Below are 15,605 nucleotides of genomic sequence, written 5' to 3'. Positions count from 1 at the left end.
GAGCAACGCTGGGTGTGGCCCCAAAAACAAGAAACAAAACAAACAAAAAAAAATTCCCTTTGGTATATCCATTAGCCTGGTAAAGTGGGGCCTGTTTTCCCACCAAGTTGCTCAGCCATAGGTTTTTCACTGAGCACGGTAAAGAGAGAGTTAACTCCAGTTTATCCACTTGCTGTTGGCTGTGCCATTGCTGTGTTATATGTCATTTGAGTGGCCTGGGTTGCCACTGATCATGTATGTATCTCTTGTTGGTTTCAGAACTTTCTCCAGCAAAAGGACTGTAAACCTGGATTATCTGTCATTCCTGCGGGATGCACTTGTACAGCCCTTGATTTCACAAGGGGTTGAAGGAGTTCCAGAGGTTGTCTCCCTCATGGACATGTACTACTTGATGAAGGAAGACTTTGAGAGTATAATGGAATTGAGCAGCTGGGGAGGCAATCCCAGCCCATTCTCCAAGCTGGATCCTAAGGTAAGTGGTAGGGCCATTTGTGATTCCTTAGAGGTGTTTTAAGTGATCTCAAAAGTGATCTTGAATGCCTGGTACATATTAAACAGTCTTTGCTTTACAAAGATATTGGTTGAATACAAGAATAGATACCTAGATTTTACTTAATAATTTTTGTATACTGGGGCCGGGAAGGTGGCGCTCTAGAGGTAAGGTGTCTGCCTTGCAAGCGCTAGTGTAGGACGGACCACGGTTTGATCTCCTGGTGTCCCATATGGTCCCCCCAAGCCAGGGGCGATTTCTGAGCGCATAGCCAGGAGTAACCCCTGAGCGTCAAATGGGTGTGCCCCAAAAAACAAAAAAAAATTTTTGTATATTTTTGCTGCAAGAAGATCTGAAAAGCAAGTGTGATGGTATTTAATATATTTGTGGGGGGCAGTGTATTTGCTGGCTGAGAAAATTATGAACTTTTTCTTTTTTTTGTTTTTTGTTTTTGAGGCCACACTCAGGGGTTACTCCTGGCTAAGTGCTCAGAAATTGCCCCTGGCTTAGGGGGACCATATGGGACGCCGGGGGATTGAACCACGGTCCGTTCCTTGGCTAGTGCTTGCAAGGCAAACACCTTACCTCTAGCGCCACTTCACTGGCCCCGGACTTTTTCTTTTGGAAATATACCGAGAGGTGCTTAAGACTTAGATTCTATACTCGGGGTACTATGGAATACCAGGGGTCAAAACCTTATTAGTCATATCCCTACACACTGTACTATCTTTCCAGCTCTATAAACCTTTTCTTAGTTTGCCAAATATTTAAGTTCAGTGTCTATTCTTGCTGCATAATCTAACATAATTGTGCATTACTATTTATATATAAATGTGAAAAACTAGTGGTGTAATGTGAATAGGTTTCCAATACCTTACTCTTGAAAAATGTTCTTTTTTTTTTTTTGGTTTTTGGGCCACACCCGTTTGACGCTCAGGGGTTACTCCTGGCTATGTGCTCAGAAATCGCCCCTGGCTTGGGGGGACCATATGGGACGCCGGGGGATCGAACCGCGGTCCTTCCTTGGCTAGCGCTTGCAAGGCAGACATCTTACCTCCAGCGCCACCTACCCGGCCCCTCTTCTTCTTTTTTTTTTTTAATGATTTGGGTCATACCTTGTGATATTCAGGGCTTACTCCTAACTCTGTACTCAGATATTACTCTGGGTGGTGCTTTGGATACCACTATATAGGAGGCCATAGGTCAAACCCAGATCTTTTGCTTGCAAGGCAAGAATCCTACCCACTGTGCTACCCCTCCACCCTGAAAACATTCTTCATGTGGATTGTTTTCTCTGGAATTTTGACCTAACTTAATAGTGAAGGTAACTTCTCACAGCAGACATCTTTGGACAGAATTCATAGACTTGTTTATTGTTATATTCAGTTATAGTCAGAACCTAGAATTGAGGTTTTTCATGCTTATATTTGAAGTATCCACTATTATGGTAGAGATTATTTATGTAATTATGAATGAAAGACCAGCTAGATTCACTCTACATTTGTTTATTGCCTTTCATAGAAGTGAGATTGTATAATGACATTGTATAGGTTTCACATATGCATCATCATCATTGCAGAATTTTGGAGAACACAGAAGGTAGGTAAACCCGAATATATCAAGTCACTTTTCTCTGTCTAGATATCTAAAATTCCCAGATATGCTGTTTACTTTTGGCTCATGAGCTCTATAATTATTATGAAAAAAATGTATAACTTCCCTAAAGGGACATGACATCAGTGTATCTGTACATGCGCATGCACGAATCCTTTACATACAATTCCAGGCAGATCAGACAGCACTGAACCCTTTGGGCTGCCAGGGTGCTTGGGTGAAAGACTCCTTCCTCTCTTCAGGTGAAAGCAGCCTTCACCAGAGCCTACAACAGGGAAGCCCACCGCACCCCTTACTCGCTTCAGACCGTGAAGACTCCCAGACATAGCAGCAGCATGGGACCATCACTGGACTTGGAGTACAGCGAGGAGTTGACCGAGGAGGACTCGCAGGCTGATGACAAGGACCCTGATTCCATGGAGAATGATGCTATGATCAAGGTAGTGGTTCAGCCACACACAGGGAGCATCCAGGGGTCCTCAGTGTTGTTCCTGTTTCAGAAAAATGTGTCTTTCAAACATTTCACTAGCAGAGTAAGCAGACAATACCACTTGGAAGACTTTGAAAATGCTTTACCTTTTTTTTTTTTTACAACTTATTGACTTCTACAGCAGTGGAGGAGTCAGGTGGAAAGAAAGTAGGACATAATTTTGATAGACTTCAGAAAAGTCACTTTTGTTGACTTGACTCTCCAGAAGTTGTAAGTGCTCGACTGTTTGTGTTTTATCTGAAGATGCACATTTTTTCAGCGTAACCAAGAATGACATCTATAGCCCTGCCTTATAAACTACTTCTGCTGAACTAAGATTAAAACATCCTGAACTATGGAAGGGAAGATTGAAACCATTTATGCTATAAACTCACTTTTCCCCATTGATCAAGGGAAGCTAATCACTGTCTTACCTCTGTCCTTTGAGGTCACATGTGTTATTCTCATTTATTTCTGTCCTGTGTAGGAATAGTAGCTGCCTGTAACGAGGCTCTTTCTGGTCATGGAAATAACAGAGCTTATCTCCCTTGTTTACCGCTACAGACAGCTGAGCTCAGATCTCGAATCTGAAACGGAAAGATCTCTAATCATAAAAAATAACATGTTATTTCTAGGTGGCTGCTCACATATGGAATATTAGTTTCAAATTTTAAGTTATGATTGTAGTTATAAACAATCCACTTATAAATACAGCTCTTAATAACTATTTTTGTGTATTTCTCTCAGCAGAAAAAGTCAAAATCTTCAAAGCCTTCAAAATCAGAAAAAGATAAGGAGCCCAGAAAAGGAAAAGGAAAAAGTTCCAAGAAGTGAACATGGTTCACTGTTGTCAGCCACTCTTGACTCATTCTGCTGTCAGTCACTACTCTGGAGAAGTCTATGTTTTAACTGCACAGGACTAGCTGGTGATTCCTTCAGCAACGAAGAGCAGCTGCAGGAAGGCGGGCACTATGCACAAGCTTGTGTTCCTCTCATAGATGCAGAGAGAACCACTTGTTCCACAGTCTTCCACAGTCCCCTTCTGTAATGCAATTGTGCTTCAGAATCACTATGTAGAATCAAGACTTGGAATGGTAGGTCCTTCAGGATCAGATGGTAGTTAAGAATACTATACCTAGGGGTGGTGGCAGGTACTAAGGCAGCTTTTGTAGAATTACTGCCGAACATCTCCCGACGGCCCTTACAGGACCACTGCAAAAATTTAAAGATAGTTAACTTTTATGTGGTGAAGTTTTGTAAATAAATTATAAACAAAACATTCATCACATACAACCGAGTATTCTTTGTACACTTTTAGATATCTCACAAACTGAGCAAGAGGTGGTACATGTACAGATCCTCCTAAGATTGCTCTTCTGTAAAGTAAAGCATTGTTGATAACATTACATTCCCTGTTAGCTTGCAGATGATTGCATATCCAAAAAAGCAAATTGGAGTCCTTTCTAGTTCCTTGAAACCTCCTACTTTGGCAGTTGAATCAGATCCTGAACTCTCAACTCTGTTACCTTCCACTTACCTGGTTTCTGCTAACCAAATCTCTGCCTAACTCATTTCACTGAGCCTTCTCTTACCAAGAGGCGTAACTGTGTGGCTGCAAGAGAATTGGGGAGAAGAGGGCTTCTGCCCTGCCAGTGTCTCCCCACCTTCAGTTTAGACCTTTAGGGTCTAGGCTGGGACAAACTCTGTCTCACTGTGGCCTGGGACTAAGCAAATCCTGCCTTTTATCTGGCCCCTGGAGATCTTGGGTGTGTTCCTTGTGCTGAGAACACTGGAAGGACGTTCAAGTTAGGGAACCATCCCCTGCCTTCAAGGAACAAATCACCTTCTTTGGGAGACGAGGCATCAAGTTCTTGGGCTATGTTAAATATATTCACCAGAGTGAAAAATGCCTTTCACCAAGATTTCTTTGTGGGAACTAAAACTCACCTTAAGTTTTTGCCCATCCAGCCATGCACAGCTTTCTGTTAAAGCCCGCCTCAGGGACAATTTCCCAACTAAGGGGGCCAGTATGGTTCTTTTGCTTGTACCTTTCTATTGCTTTCAGGTGAGTCACTCCAATTTGTGGCTCTTCCCAGCCCTGGGAAGGGACCTATAGTCTCTCTGCAGATAGAACAGTGTGTAATGTCATATACTTGTTAATTAGGGCATTGTTTTAAATGACTAATGCTCTACCATGTGGTTGGCATAATACTGAAAGCTAAGTGTTGTTTTAGAATTCAGTGGTTCTAAGGATGTTCTTTATTTAGTGAGGAGAAATGGGTCTTGTTTGAACCCTCACAGCCATGACGTGTCTGGCTAATGTTAAAGGCAGTAGGACTTGGTGAGTTCACAAAAGTTTGGTTGCTAATACTAAAGGCCTGTGGCAGGTGAATCTTCAGTGGAGTAACTGTGAGCACTGGAGTGACCAACAGATTCTTTTTGGAGCAACTAGATACCTCTCACTCCACACTTAATTTTTGTAATATCTGGATAAGTCATTTCCTCATTATAACAATCTGTCCTTCACCTTAGTTTTGTCTGAGTTGTGCAGCATTATCAGTTGGTCTCAAAATTGTTAATAAGAAGCATGTTGCTTTTGTACTAGTATGTCCTTCCTCTACAAGACCGGTCGTTACACCATCATGGTTATGAATAAATGTCTGAGGCCCACAACTTGCAATATATAATGTACTTGCCTTTATAAATTCCAAGTGCCTATGGCTTGTATTCCTTCAGCCCTTCGACATTCCCCAGTGATAACAGAAGAACTAGGAAACTATGATGAGATTTAGTTTGAGCCACTGAGTAAGGGGCAGCAAGAATAGATCCTAACAATGGAGGCTGTGGGGGGTGGAGGCAGAATGCTGGAAGATAATGCTGGTACTTTGACTACAGGTCTATAATGCTCAAGGTTCTGCCCTGAACATAGCATCCAATTCATTTGAAGTTAAGCTTTGGAACAAGTTACTCTGTGCTCAGATTGGGGGCTGGCAAGGAAATACACGCTGATGTAGAACTATGGTATATATGATCTGGGGGAGGCACTCAATTTCATGGAAATTGAAGGATTTAATTTTGTGACAGGAATTCACAGAATGCAGTAACAACTTGAAGACTTAAGGCTTATACATTTTTTTTCAAATGATGATCTAACTGACAATGTTTTTGTAGAACTGGACTGATAATGTTAAATAGCTTTGATTTGTATAAACTTTTGTGCTGCTCAAATTTTACAATGTGTCTCAAATGCTACTTTCCTTTATTTTTCTGTCTTCAAAAGCAGGAAAAAAAACAACAACATTGTAATATATCTAGCCAACAATTTTATTTTAAAGGAAATATTTCAAAATATAAAAATTATCAAAAAGCTTAATATTTACAATATTTAATAGGTTACTATAAGTAGTACAGCATGTAGACTGTAAGATTTTGAAGACTAAAATATACAGAAGACAACAGCAGGTTACGTGTCCCAAGCTGTAAAACTTGCAAGCCGTGACGTAGAGAGGGTGTCTTCATTTTTCTGTATCCAGAAAGGACCATCTCTAAGTCCACCCAGGTTAGAAACACAGTCTGTTATGGGAAAATGCTCTCTTCTGAGGGACATTTTATCTAGAAAAGACAAAAAATTCATATGCTTTTAGAAGAGCGGTCAGTAAAAACTGGCATACTGAAGGGCAATTTTATACTAATTTCTGGAAGGTGGAACAGAACATTACGTACAAGTTAAAAGTGTACAGTGTGGTGGGAACCACAGGGATAGCTCAACAGCTGGAGCAAATGTTTGTTCCCTGGCACAACAAGCAAAGAGCCAGGTACAAATACTGTGGGAAGTAGTTCAAAACCATAAAGAAATGGACAGTCTAATATTGAATTTCATCTCTTGGCCCTGGCATTGCTTGAAGTGGATTATAAAGTGAAGAGGAGGAAGATGAAATCAATGGGAACAATAAAAAATGTAAGGTATGTATTCAGAAATTTGTATAGAAAAGTTGGGGGGCCAGAGTGAGAGCACAGAGGTGGGGAGTTTGCCTTGCAGTGGCCAACGCTGAACGGACCCTGGTTTGATTCTTGGCATCCCATATGGTCCCTGGAGCCTGCCAGTAGCAATTTCTGAGCGCAGAGCCAGAAGTAACCCGAGTGCTGCCGATTGTGATCCCAAACCCCCCTTAAAAAAAGTTTTTCTTGAAATTAAAGTTGAGTCATTTGTCTAAAAAAAAAAAAAGCAAACAATAGCTTCAATCTACATCACAATATAAGAAGATACTCAGCATACACCCCCCCCCGCACTTCCAAACTCATTGACACCCCCCCCCTCCACATGCCCTGCACTTCCAAACTCAAGACATCTTCAAGTACACACACACACACCCGCACTTCCAATCTCAAGACATCTTCAAGTACCTAAGGTTCAATGGAAGGGTAAGTGAAGAGATTTTATGTGAATTAAAAACATAAGCTAGATTCTATTTTTTGAAGTAGTAGAGTTATAAAGTACATTGTAAATAGGTGCTACTTATAAACTTAGGAAACGGACTGGGATGGTAGTACAGAAGGTGGATCATCTGGGTTACAGTCTCTGGGGGACACATAGATCACACAAATTTGCAGGATATAAAAAAATTAGTAAGAATAATATTCAAAGACAATTGGGGCAGAGGAGTTCAGTTAGGACAGAGAAGGAATAACTATGACAAATAGTTTTGGAAATGACCACTCTGGACAAGAACTGGATGCTGAAAGGAGCTAGTTAATAAATATGATACCCCTTTAGTAATAGTACTGCAAATCACAGTGCCCAAAAGGGGTGGGGATGGAGAGGAGGGGGTGTGACTACCATAGAGGAAGGCTGGACACAGATGAGTGAGAGGGAAAGGGGAAATTGTTGGGAACACTGTATGACTGAGATTCAACCATCAACTTTTTAACCATCTCACGGTGATTCAATAAGCATTTAAAAAATTGGGTTTTGGGTGCTGGAACAATAGCACAGCAGTAAGGCATTTGTTGTGCATGTGGACAAATCCAGGTTTGATCCCCAGCATCCCCGAAGGTCCCCCAACCTTGCCAGGAGTAATCCCTGAGTGCCTCTGGGTGTGGCCTCAAAACAACAGCAAAAGTTGGGTGTTAACTCTTGAAAGAGAAGAAATCTGTTGGTTAAAATCATGTCTAAGGGGCTTGAGAAATAATACAGTGGGTAATGTGCTTACTATGATTAATTACTCAAGATAAATGGACTAAATCTCCAATCAGAATAGTTAAAACAACATTGATCACTAATGCTATCTCTCAGAGACTGACTTCAGATGTAAGGGCACACAGTAAATGAGTAGAAAAAGATTCCATACTAATGGAAACCAAGAGAAAGCTGGGCTAGCTGTTCTTACAATTAACAAATTAGACTTAAAACTAAGAGGAAGTGGTCATTATATGATGATAAAGGTATTTCCACAAGACACATTTGTGCACCTAACACACCTAACAGGAACACATGTATATAGGGAGAGACAGCAATAATAATAGATGTGGACTTCAATATCCCACCTTAATAGAACATCTATATATATTAGAACATCATATGTATATAAAATTAAACTAGATGGACTTTACAGAATATACTCTAGAACTAGATCTTAGATTAAGGCACTTCACAACTCAAACTTCAGCTTAAAGTCATAACAAGTGTCTTAACACTGGTGGATCTGAAACTAGAAATAAACTTTTCTAGTCTTAAAACTGAAGAAGTTACAAATACATAGGATTCAATATACTACCGAACAACCAATGGGCTGAAGAAATCAAGAGGAAAAATAATCTAGAGACAAAAATGAAAATCATGCCAGAACAGTGAGAGGTGATAAATTCTTATATTAAGAAACATCTAGGGGTCAGAGAGATAGCATGGTGTAGGGTGTTTCAGATCCCAGCATCCCATATGGTTCCCTGAGCCTGCTAGGAGTAACCCCTGAGCAATGCCGGGTGTGTCCCCAAACAAAACAAAACAAAACAAAAATATCTAAACCAAACTAACATCCCAAGGAACTAGGAAAAGGAACAACTACTGAACCATCCTTAGGAAGAAAAAAAAAGTACCAAGGCAGAAATGAGTGACAACAGGAAAATTCTAAGTCTTAAATCAGAAAAGAAAAAAGTTTCAGAATAGACGTATGGACATGCCATCAAATACACAACTAGAATAAGTGGATAAATTCCTAGAAATATAAAACCTTCCAAAATTGAGCCTTTGTAATAGTCTACTGAGGAGATTTAAGAGGTAATTAAAAAAGAAAAACCCCAGACTTCCCACAAAAGTTGCTGAACCAGATGTGTTCACTGGTGAATTTTTCCCTGCCCACCCCTCAGAAAAAGAGGGGAAATTTTAAAACTCAGCAGAAAGGAACTTTAAGGCATGGGATCAGAGATAATACAGCAGATAGGGCCTTACTTATGGTGGACCCAGGTTTGATACCCCAGATGGTTCCCCGAGTCCACCAGAAGTGATCCTTGGGCACCCCTAAATGTGGCCCAAGGTCCAAAACAAAAATTCTCACGTTTACATTCCTAGTGGACAAATAAATGCAAAAATATTCACTAGGAACAGCACACCAGATTCAACAACACATTGGAAGGATCATATACTAGGATCAAGTAGAATTTGTTGAAAAGATACTTTAACCATCACAATCTGATACACACACACAAACCTGGCAGTAATTGACATTGCAGGATACTGAAGTCAGTTGTGTTGCCAGAGTGGTAAGGTGTCTACACACACACACACACACACACACACACACACCCAGTAATTGACATTGCAGGATACTGAAGTCAGTTGTGTTGCCAGAGTGGTAAGGTGTCTACACACACACACACACACACACACACACACACACACACACCCCTACCTCTGGCAGTAATTGACACACACACACACACCCCTACCTCTGGCAGTAATTGACATTGCAGTGTCTGAAGTCGGTTGTGTTGCCGGAGTGGTAAGGTGTCTACCCCAGCATCCCATATGGTCCCCCAAACCAGGAGCAATTTCTGAGCACATAGCCTGGAGAAACCCCTGAGGGTCACTGGGTGTGGCCCAAAAACCAAACAAAATCCCACTTAAAATTGCATTGACAATAATAAAGCTGGGGCCGGACAGATAGCATGGAGGTAAGGTGTTTGCCTTTCATGCAGGAGGTCATCGGTTCGAATCCCGGCATCCCATATGGTCCCCCGTGCCTGCCTGGAGCAATTTCTGAGCCTGGAGCCAGGAATAACCCCTGAGCATTGCCGGGTGTGACCCAAAAGCCACAAAAAAAAAAAAAAAAAAAAAGAAAAAGAAAGAAAAAAACAAAGAAAGAAAATAATAAAGCTGGCTAAAGAGATGTTACAAAGTGCTTGATCTGTACATGGCCAATCAGGGTTTGATATCTAGGACTCCTTGGGTCCTGCCAAGAGGGTTCCCCAAGTCTGCAGCCATTAGAAAGCCCCAAGCACTGCCTGCTATGGCGCAGTTACAAAGGAAAAGAAAGCCATTCCTGTTCAGAAGTTGCCAACATGCAAACTTAGTCATATCATTTTCTTCTTTTTATTTCCTGGGGCTTTTCTATTGCCCACATAAATGTATTTTCACTAAAATAATTATCCACAGATGGTATGAGAAATTTCCAATAATAGTCCGATGGGGGTGGGGAATACAGTAGCTGAATAGCTGAATAAACTAGAAAAACAAGGTTTAGCAACAAAGAAAATATTGAAAATCTAATCTCTGAGATAAAAGGTAAAGTGGAAACTATCCAGTAAGAAGAAAAAACAATGAAGATAACATGAAAGTTGCATGTATCTAGTGAAATTACTAAATTCACATTGGGGGTACATTAGGGGTGTGCATAATTTTTCGGTTTTGAATTGGGGCCACACCTAATCTGCACTCAGATTACATTTGGCTTGCTTGGGGGCCCATAAGGATGCCAGGAATTAAAGAAGGGTCAGCTGCATACAGAGCAAAGCACCCTGCCTTCTGTATCATATCCCTAATAAGAATTTTTATTTGAGGAAATCAGGAAAATTGCCCCAAGCTGAGAAGGGATTAGACATCCAAATAAGGAATTTAAAGTGTTCTCAACAAAAATAAAGCCAAGCAGATGTGCATCAAAACATGTTTTCACTGAAATGGCAAAAATCAAAGGGAAGGTTCAAAGCAAGAGAAAAGGCAGAGTCATACAAAGGATTTTGCAGGGGGCTAGGGAGCAGGCTCAGAAGGGTGAAGTGCTGCTTTGCAAGGGAGAGACCTGGGTTTGATCCTAGGCACTGCATCTTTGCAATGCTGAGAGAAATTAAAGGAAACCGCATCTCTTAATCCCCAGTAAGACTTGGGCCCGGAGAGATAGCACAGCGGCGTTTGCCTTGCAAGCAGCCGATCCAGGACCAAAGGTGGTTGGTTCGAATCCCGGTGCCCCATATGGTCCCCCGTGCCTGCCAGGAGCTATTTCTGAGCAGACAGCCAGGAGTAACCCCTGAGCACCGCCGGGTGTGACCCAAAAACAAAAAAAAAACAAAACAAACAAAAAAAAAGACTCAAGAGCCCACGTCACTACACACTGACCAGAAGAGAATGAATGTAAATGCACATCAGAGAACTGTCGGGCGACATCCCTATCAGATGAGTGCTGGGCTGTACAAAAGGAGCCGCCACGACGAACAACAGGGGTGCAAGCTGGAGAGAGAGGCTGGCGGTGGGCACGTACCTGGGCATCCTACTGCTCCACCTCTGCTTTCAGGTACGGGGCACAGTCCAAGACCCTCTTCAGCTGTGTGGGCTTGAGTCTCTCAGAGCACATGGGACACGTGCTCTCGGTGTTAAGCATGCTGTGTGGGAGGGAAAGAAGAGGCAGCTCAGTGGACTCATGCCTTGAATTCACCTCTGACAATTCCAACAGTGTAAGAAGTGAACCAGACTCACTGGTCCATCATGGGACTTGGGAATTAGGATTATCTGGGCTCGCACAAGACTCTTGCAGGCTAATGTGTTCAAACATCACAGGAGGCTCTTCCAAGGAGACACATGGGGTCTCAAGAACTTGTGAGGAATCTGGACCCATTGGGAAACCCAGAAGACAATACTGGCGGGGATAGGGGGAGCCCTGCTTTTGGAGGAGTCTGTCTCTTGTGGAAAGTGGCTTAATTACCTTTTCAGTTCTGAGTACAGTGCAGGGAAATCACAGTGGGGACACACAGTCCAGTCATTCTTCACCATGTGACGACCCTGGAGATAAAATGCCGTGTGATTTATGAAGCACCTCTAGGGAAAACTGAGTTCAGTTTCTTCTAGGGAAACAGGCCATGTGGGAACGACAGCAAGGGAACTGATGCTGGAAAGGGTCATAGCACGTGTGACCCTCACTTTTGAGACATGAGTGCCTTCTAAGTTTTCTAATAATGGGCCTTACTATTAAACCTAATAAAATCCTCCGCCTGGTCAGTATCACGCGTGATCAGTCACCCAAGGAGGTGGCTGGGGCTATGGACAGCCCTAATGAGGCAGTGCCAGAGAAAAAGCAGGGACCACAATGTGTGGCAGTCACTGAGTGAATGCTTAAAATCACCAAATACAGCTTGCAGTGGGGAGGCATGCAATTCAAGTTCTGTATCATAATGGACATTCACAATGAAGAAACTCACTGTTGCAATGCAGTATGGGATGTTGTTTTTACATCCGGGGCAGAGGAGACCACATTCCGGGAGGAGAAAGTCACAGAATGGACACGGGGTGGTGACCTCTTCTGTCTCTGAAGTGTCAGGTCTCCTGTGAGAAGGAATCACACATCACTTTAGAACAATCCACAGGGGGCTGGAGCAATAGTTCAGAAAGGAGGTCATTTGCCTGGCATGTGGCTGACCCAGGATCAATCTCTGGCATCCCGTATGGTCTTGAGCCTACCAGGAGTGATTTCCTGACACAGAGCCAGAAATAAGCCCTGAATATCATTGCCAGGTATAACCCCTAAACAAAATAAATGAAACAACCCACTATTCTCTACCATAGGTGGACCGGAGAAGGCAAGTACATTTGTAAACCTAGAATCTTCCCATCCCAGTACAGAAAAGCTCACTGTACTCTAGCGAAGGGTAAACAGAGCAGTGAAGGGAAACAGAACAGGCTTGGGCAGCTGGAGGAATGCCCTCCACAGGAGTGGGGTTCACAGCCCCAAAGTGGCAGAGAATATGAGTGGGTTCTCTTGTCAGGCTCTCTGTGCCCCTGGGTTCCTGGTCTGGCTGCCTTCTATCCCTCTAGTGGACATCAATATGGTCAAGGCCTCCCAGAACTGTCCAGTTAGTCAACTTCCTGTGCCACTCAGAATGTTCTTCTCTCAAATAGGCAGGCAGGGAGCCACAGTGAGTTTTGGAGTTCTTGAAATTGGGTACTGTGGGGCCGGAGAGATAGCATGGAGGTAAGGCATTTGCCTTTCATGCAGAAGGACGGTGGTTCAAATTTCGCGTCCCATATGGTCCCCCGTGCCTGCCAGGGGCGATTTCTGAGCATAGAGCCAGAAGTAACCCCTGAGCGCTGCTGGGTGTGACCCAAAAACCAAACAAACAAACAAACAAACAAACAAATAAGAAATTGGGTACTGTGAAGGGCTAAAATATAAAGTGGATGACTCTGCTGAGAATTTAAACAGCCAGTGGTGGGGATGAAGAGAACCTTCCAAGTGGCAGCTTTTCCTTCCTCAGCCCTCTAATCCAGTACATGGGTCTGAAGTTTAAAAAAAATAAAAAGCCTGGGACCAGGGTAAGGTGCTTGCCTTGTAAGTGGCTGGCCCAAGTTCAATCCTTGGCATCCCATATGGTCCCCCAAGCCCCACCAGGAGTAATCCCTGAGCATCACCAGGAACCCAAAACAAACAAGCAAACAAAAAAATTTCAGTTATGCATGGCCCCATCCAGCTTCAAGCTTTGCCAAGATGAGTCATATTGACTGCAGTCAAAGATACAGTGGGGGTGGCTGCCACCCGTCCTCCTGGTGTGCCTGGTGTGTGGAACACCATCCAGGGAAGCCTCAGGTCTTCCCATCCATCAAGTCAGTAGTCCAAGCCCAGTTGTCCTCTCTACTTGGATCCCAACGCCTAGGTGACTGCAGTGACTTTCCTGTGTCAACACTGGAGTTAAGTCTCCCCCACCAGGGCCAGCCTGTAAGGCCGGAAGTGAATTCTCCTCTGCGTACAGAAATGCTGTGATCAGCTGCCTACCTGGGCAACTCTCCCGTCATCCTCTCTAGCACATACAGCTGTTCTTTCTGTCTCCTCGGCCAGCAACACTCAGCAATATGTGGGTGCTGGCCAGTGAGATGGAAAGGAAAGACCCGAGGCTGGTGCACTTCCTTTAAAACACAAAGCTCCTTCCTACACAGACATACATTATGGGGATGTTGTGCCCAGTGGTGTGATGACAACCACAATGTGCCTGAGGAAGGGGGTCCCAGCACTCCAGACCAATATTTCTCAAACTGTCCCACCATGGCCCCCTTCACACCTTGTAAGCTTTCTGTAGTCCCTAACAGTTGAGAAACTGTTTCCCAAGGACAACTATGGAAGATAGTGGCCTCAGCCCTGGGCTCCACCACTCTGTGTTTCCATCAGTGATGGTCACACAGACCTTGACTAGGCTAGGCAGGGTTGACACTCCCAACCAGCAGTGTTTCCTCGGCAGTGTTCAGGGGACCATACCTGGAATTGAACCCAGGTTGGCTGGACAAGGCAAGTGCCCTACTGGTACACTGTGCTATCTCTCCAGCCAAGCAGCTCTGTTTTGAAAAGACCCACTGAGGTGCCATGGGACTTCTGACTGGGGGAGTGGCCCTGCCCACCTAACCATGGCTTCGATCTTCTTTTTGTACTTGGCGTCTATTTTGTTGCGGTGCTCCGGCCTCATCAGCATAGCTGCAAAGACGAATGCAGAGTTCCTCAAGCCAGCTCTGTGGCACTCGATCACCGTGGACGTCAGGATGGGCACAATGTCTGCGACACAGAAGGGACTTAATGGCCCAGGCTCTCCCACTCGAAGGGAAGGAAGCTTAGGCTGCCCATAAGTCTGGAGTCTCTGCAGATCCCGCTATGTGAGCAAAGGGTCCCACAGTATAGCAGAAGGCCAGCTGCCCTCCATGACCCTGGAGTTTGCTCTGAACCAGTCCCTTGCAAATACCTTCTAGTCTGCTGAGAAGACAGTTGGCTTTGGGTAGGACCACTGAGGAGTGGGAGAGGGAGGATAATGACTTCCTATGCCAGCCTCTCTCCACACATTAGTTATTTCTTTGGGTAGTTGCCCACAAATTGAGCTACTACTGGCTCAAAAGAATGAGGTCTTTTAAAAACTACCCTTAGCAGAAATCCCAAACTGCTTTCTAGACAGGCCATACACATTTCCATTTCCAGCAGTAGCCAGGAAATAGTCTGTCCTGGGCACCTCATGCAAGCTTGGCCTACAGCTGATGTTGAAGTCTTTCTTGAAACAAACAACAGACTGAAAGAATAGGGGTCAGTGACTCAGCTGGCTTGGTTTTCACATATTTATTTTAGTGATTGGAAAAAATGTGTTTTGTGATCTCTGAAAGTTGTGGACTTTTCTACTTAAATACTGGGTTGTGTAGCAGGGCTCTATCTTTGGAGAAAAATTCTTGAGCAAGTCACTTTCTACCTTTCTATCCTTTCTCTCAACTTCCTCAGTACCTTCAAATAAAACCTGTTTTTACTTTAAAACAAAAAAGAAAGAAGAAAAAAAGAAAAGAAAAAGAAAATCGTTTAAATTTGGAAAGGAAATTCTAGAACTGGAGCAATAATACAGCAAATAGGGCATTTACCTTGCACATGGTTGACCAGGGTTTGATCCCAGGCATCCCATATGGTCGGTCCCTGCTAGGAATAACCCCTGATCACCACCAGGTATGGTGGTGTGGCCCCAAAACAAAAACAAAAAAGTTCTGTGGGTGAACATCTGTGCACACTTGTGCATGTGCAGTTCAGTCTAAAACAGCAGAGC

At 43.4% G+C, this 15,605-nt stretch overlaps 2 protein-coding genes across 2 annotated transcripts in view; one reads left to right on the top strand and one right to left on the bottom strand.

Moving 5' to 3' along the window:
• The window catches only part of RFC1 (replication factor C subunit 1), a 74,097-nt gene extending 70,184 nt beyond the window's left edge, over positions 1-3,913 (top strand). The window contains exons 23-25 of the mRNA XM_049790105.1: positions 259-472; positions 2,347-2,544; positions 3,324-3,913. Of these exons, the coding sequence (XP_049646062.1) occupies positions 259-472; positions 2,347-2,544; positions 3,324-3,407 (496 nt within the window). The 3' untranslated portion in view covers positions 3,408-3,913. The remainder of the gene's footprint in view (positions 1-258; positions 473-2,346; positions 2,545-3,323) is intronic.
• A 1,966-nt stretch (positions 3,914-5,879) lies between these two features.
• Positions 5,880-15,605, bottom strand: part of WDR19 (WD repeat domain 19) — an 88,102-nt gene continuing 78,376 nt past the window's right edge. The window contains exons 33-37 of the mRNA XM_049790208.1: positions 14,437-14,587; positions 12,252-12,375; positions 11,759-11,835; positions 11,318-11,438; positions 5,880-6,185 (exon numbers count right to left, since the gene is read on the bottom strand). Of these exons, the coding sequence (XP_049646165.1) occupies positions 11,327-11,438; positions 11,759-11,835; positions 12,252-12,375; positions 14,437-14,587 (464 nt within the window). The 3' untranslated portion in view covers positions 5,880-6,185; positions 11,318-11,326. The remainder of the gene's footprint in view (positions 6,186-11,317; positions 11,439-11,758; positions 11,836-12,251; positions 12,376-14,436; positions 14,588-15,605) is intronic.

This window comes from Suncus etruscus, chromosome 16, assembly GCF_024139225.1.
Source record: "Suncus etruscus isolate mSunEtr1 chromosome 16, mSunEtr1.pri.cur, whole genome shotgun sequence".
NCBI lineage: Eukaryota > Metazoa > Chordata > Mammalia > Eulipotyphla > Soricidae > Suncus > Suncus etruscus.
The sequence above is the reverse complement of the archived record's forward strand: the minus strand, read 5'-3'. Positions and strand labels throughout refer to the sequence as shown.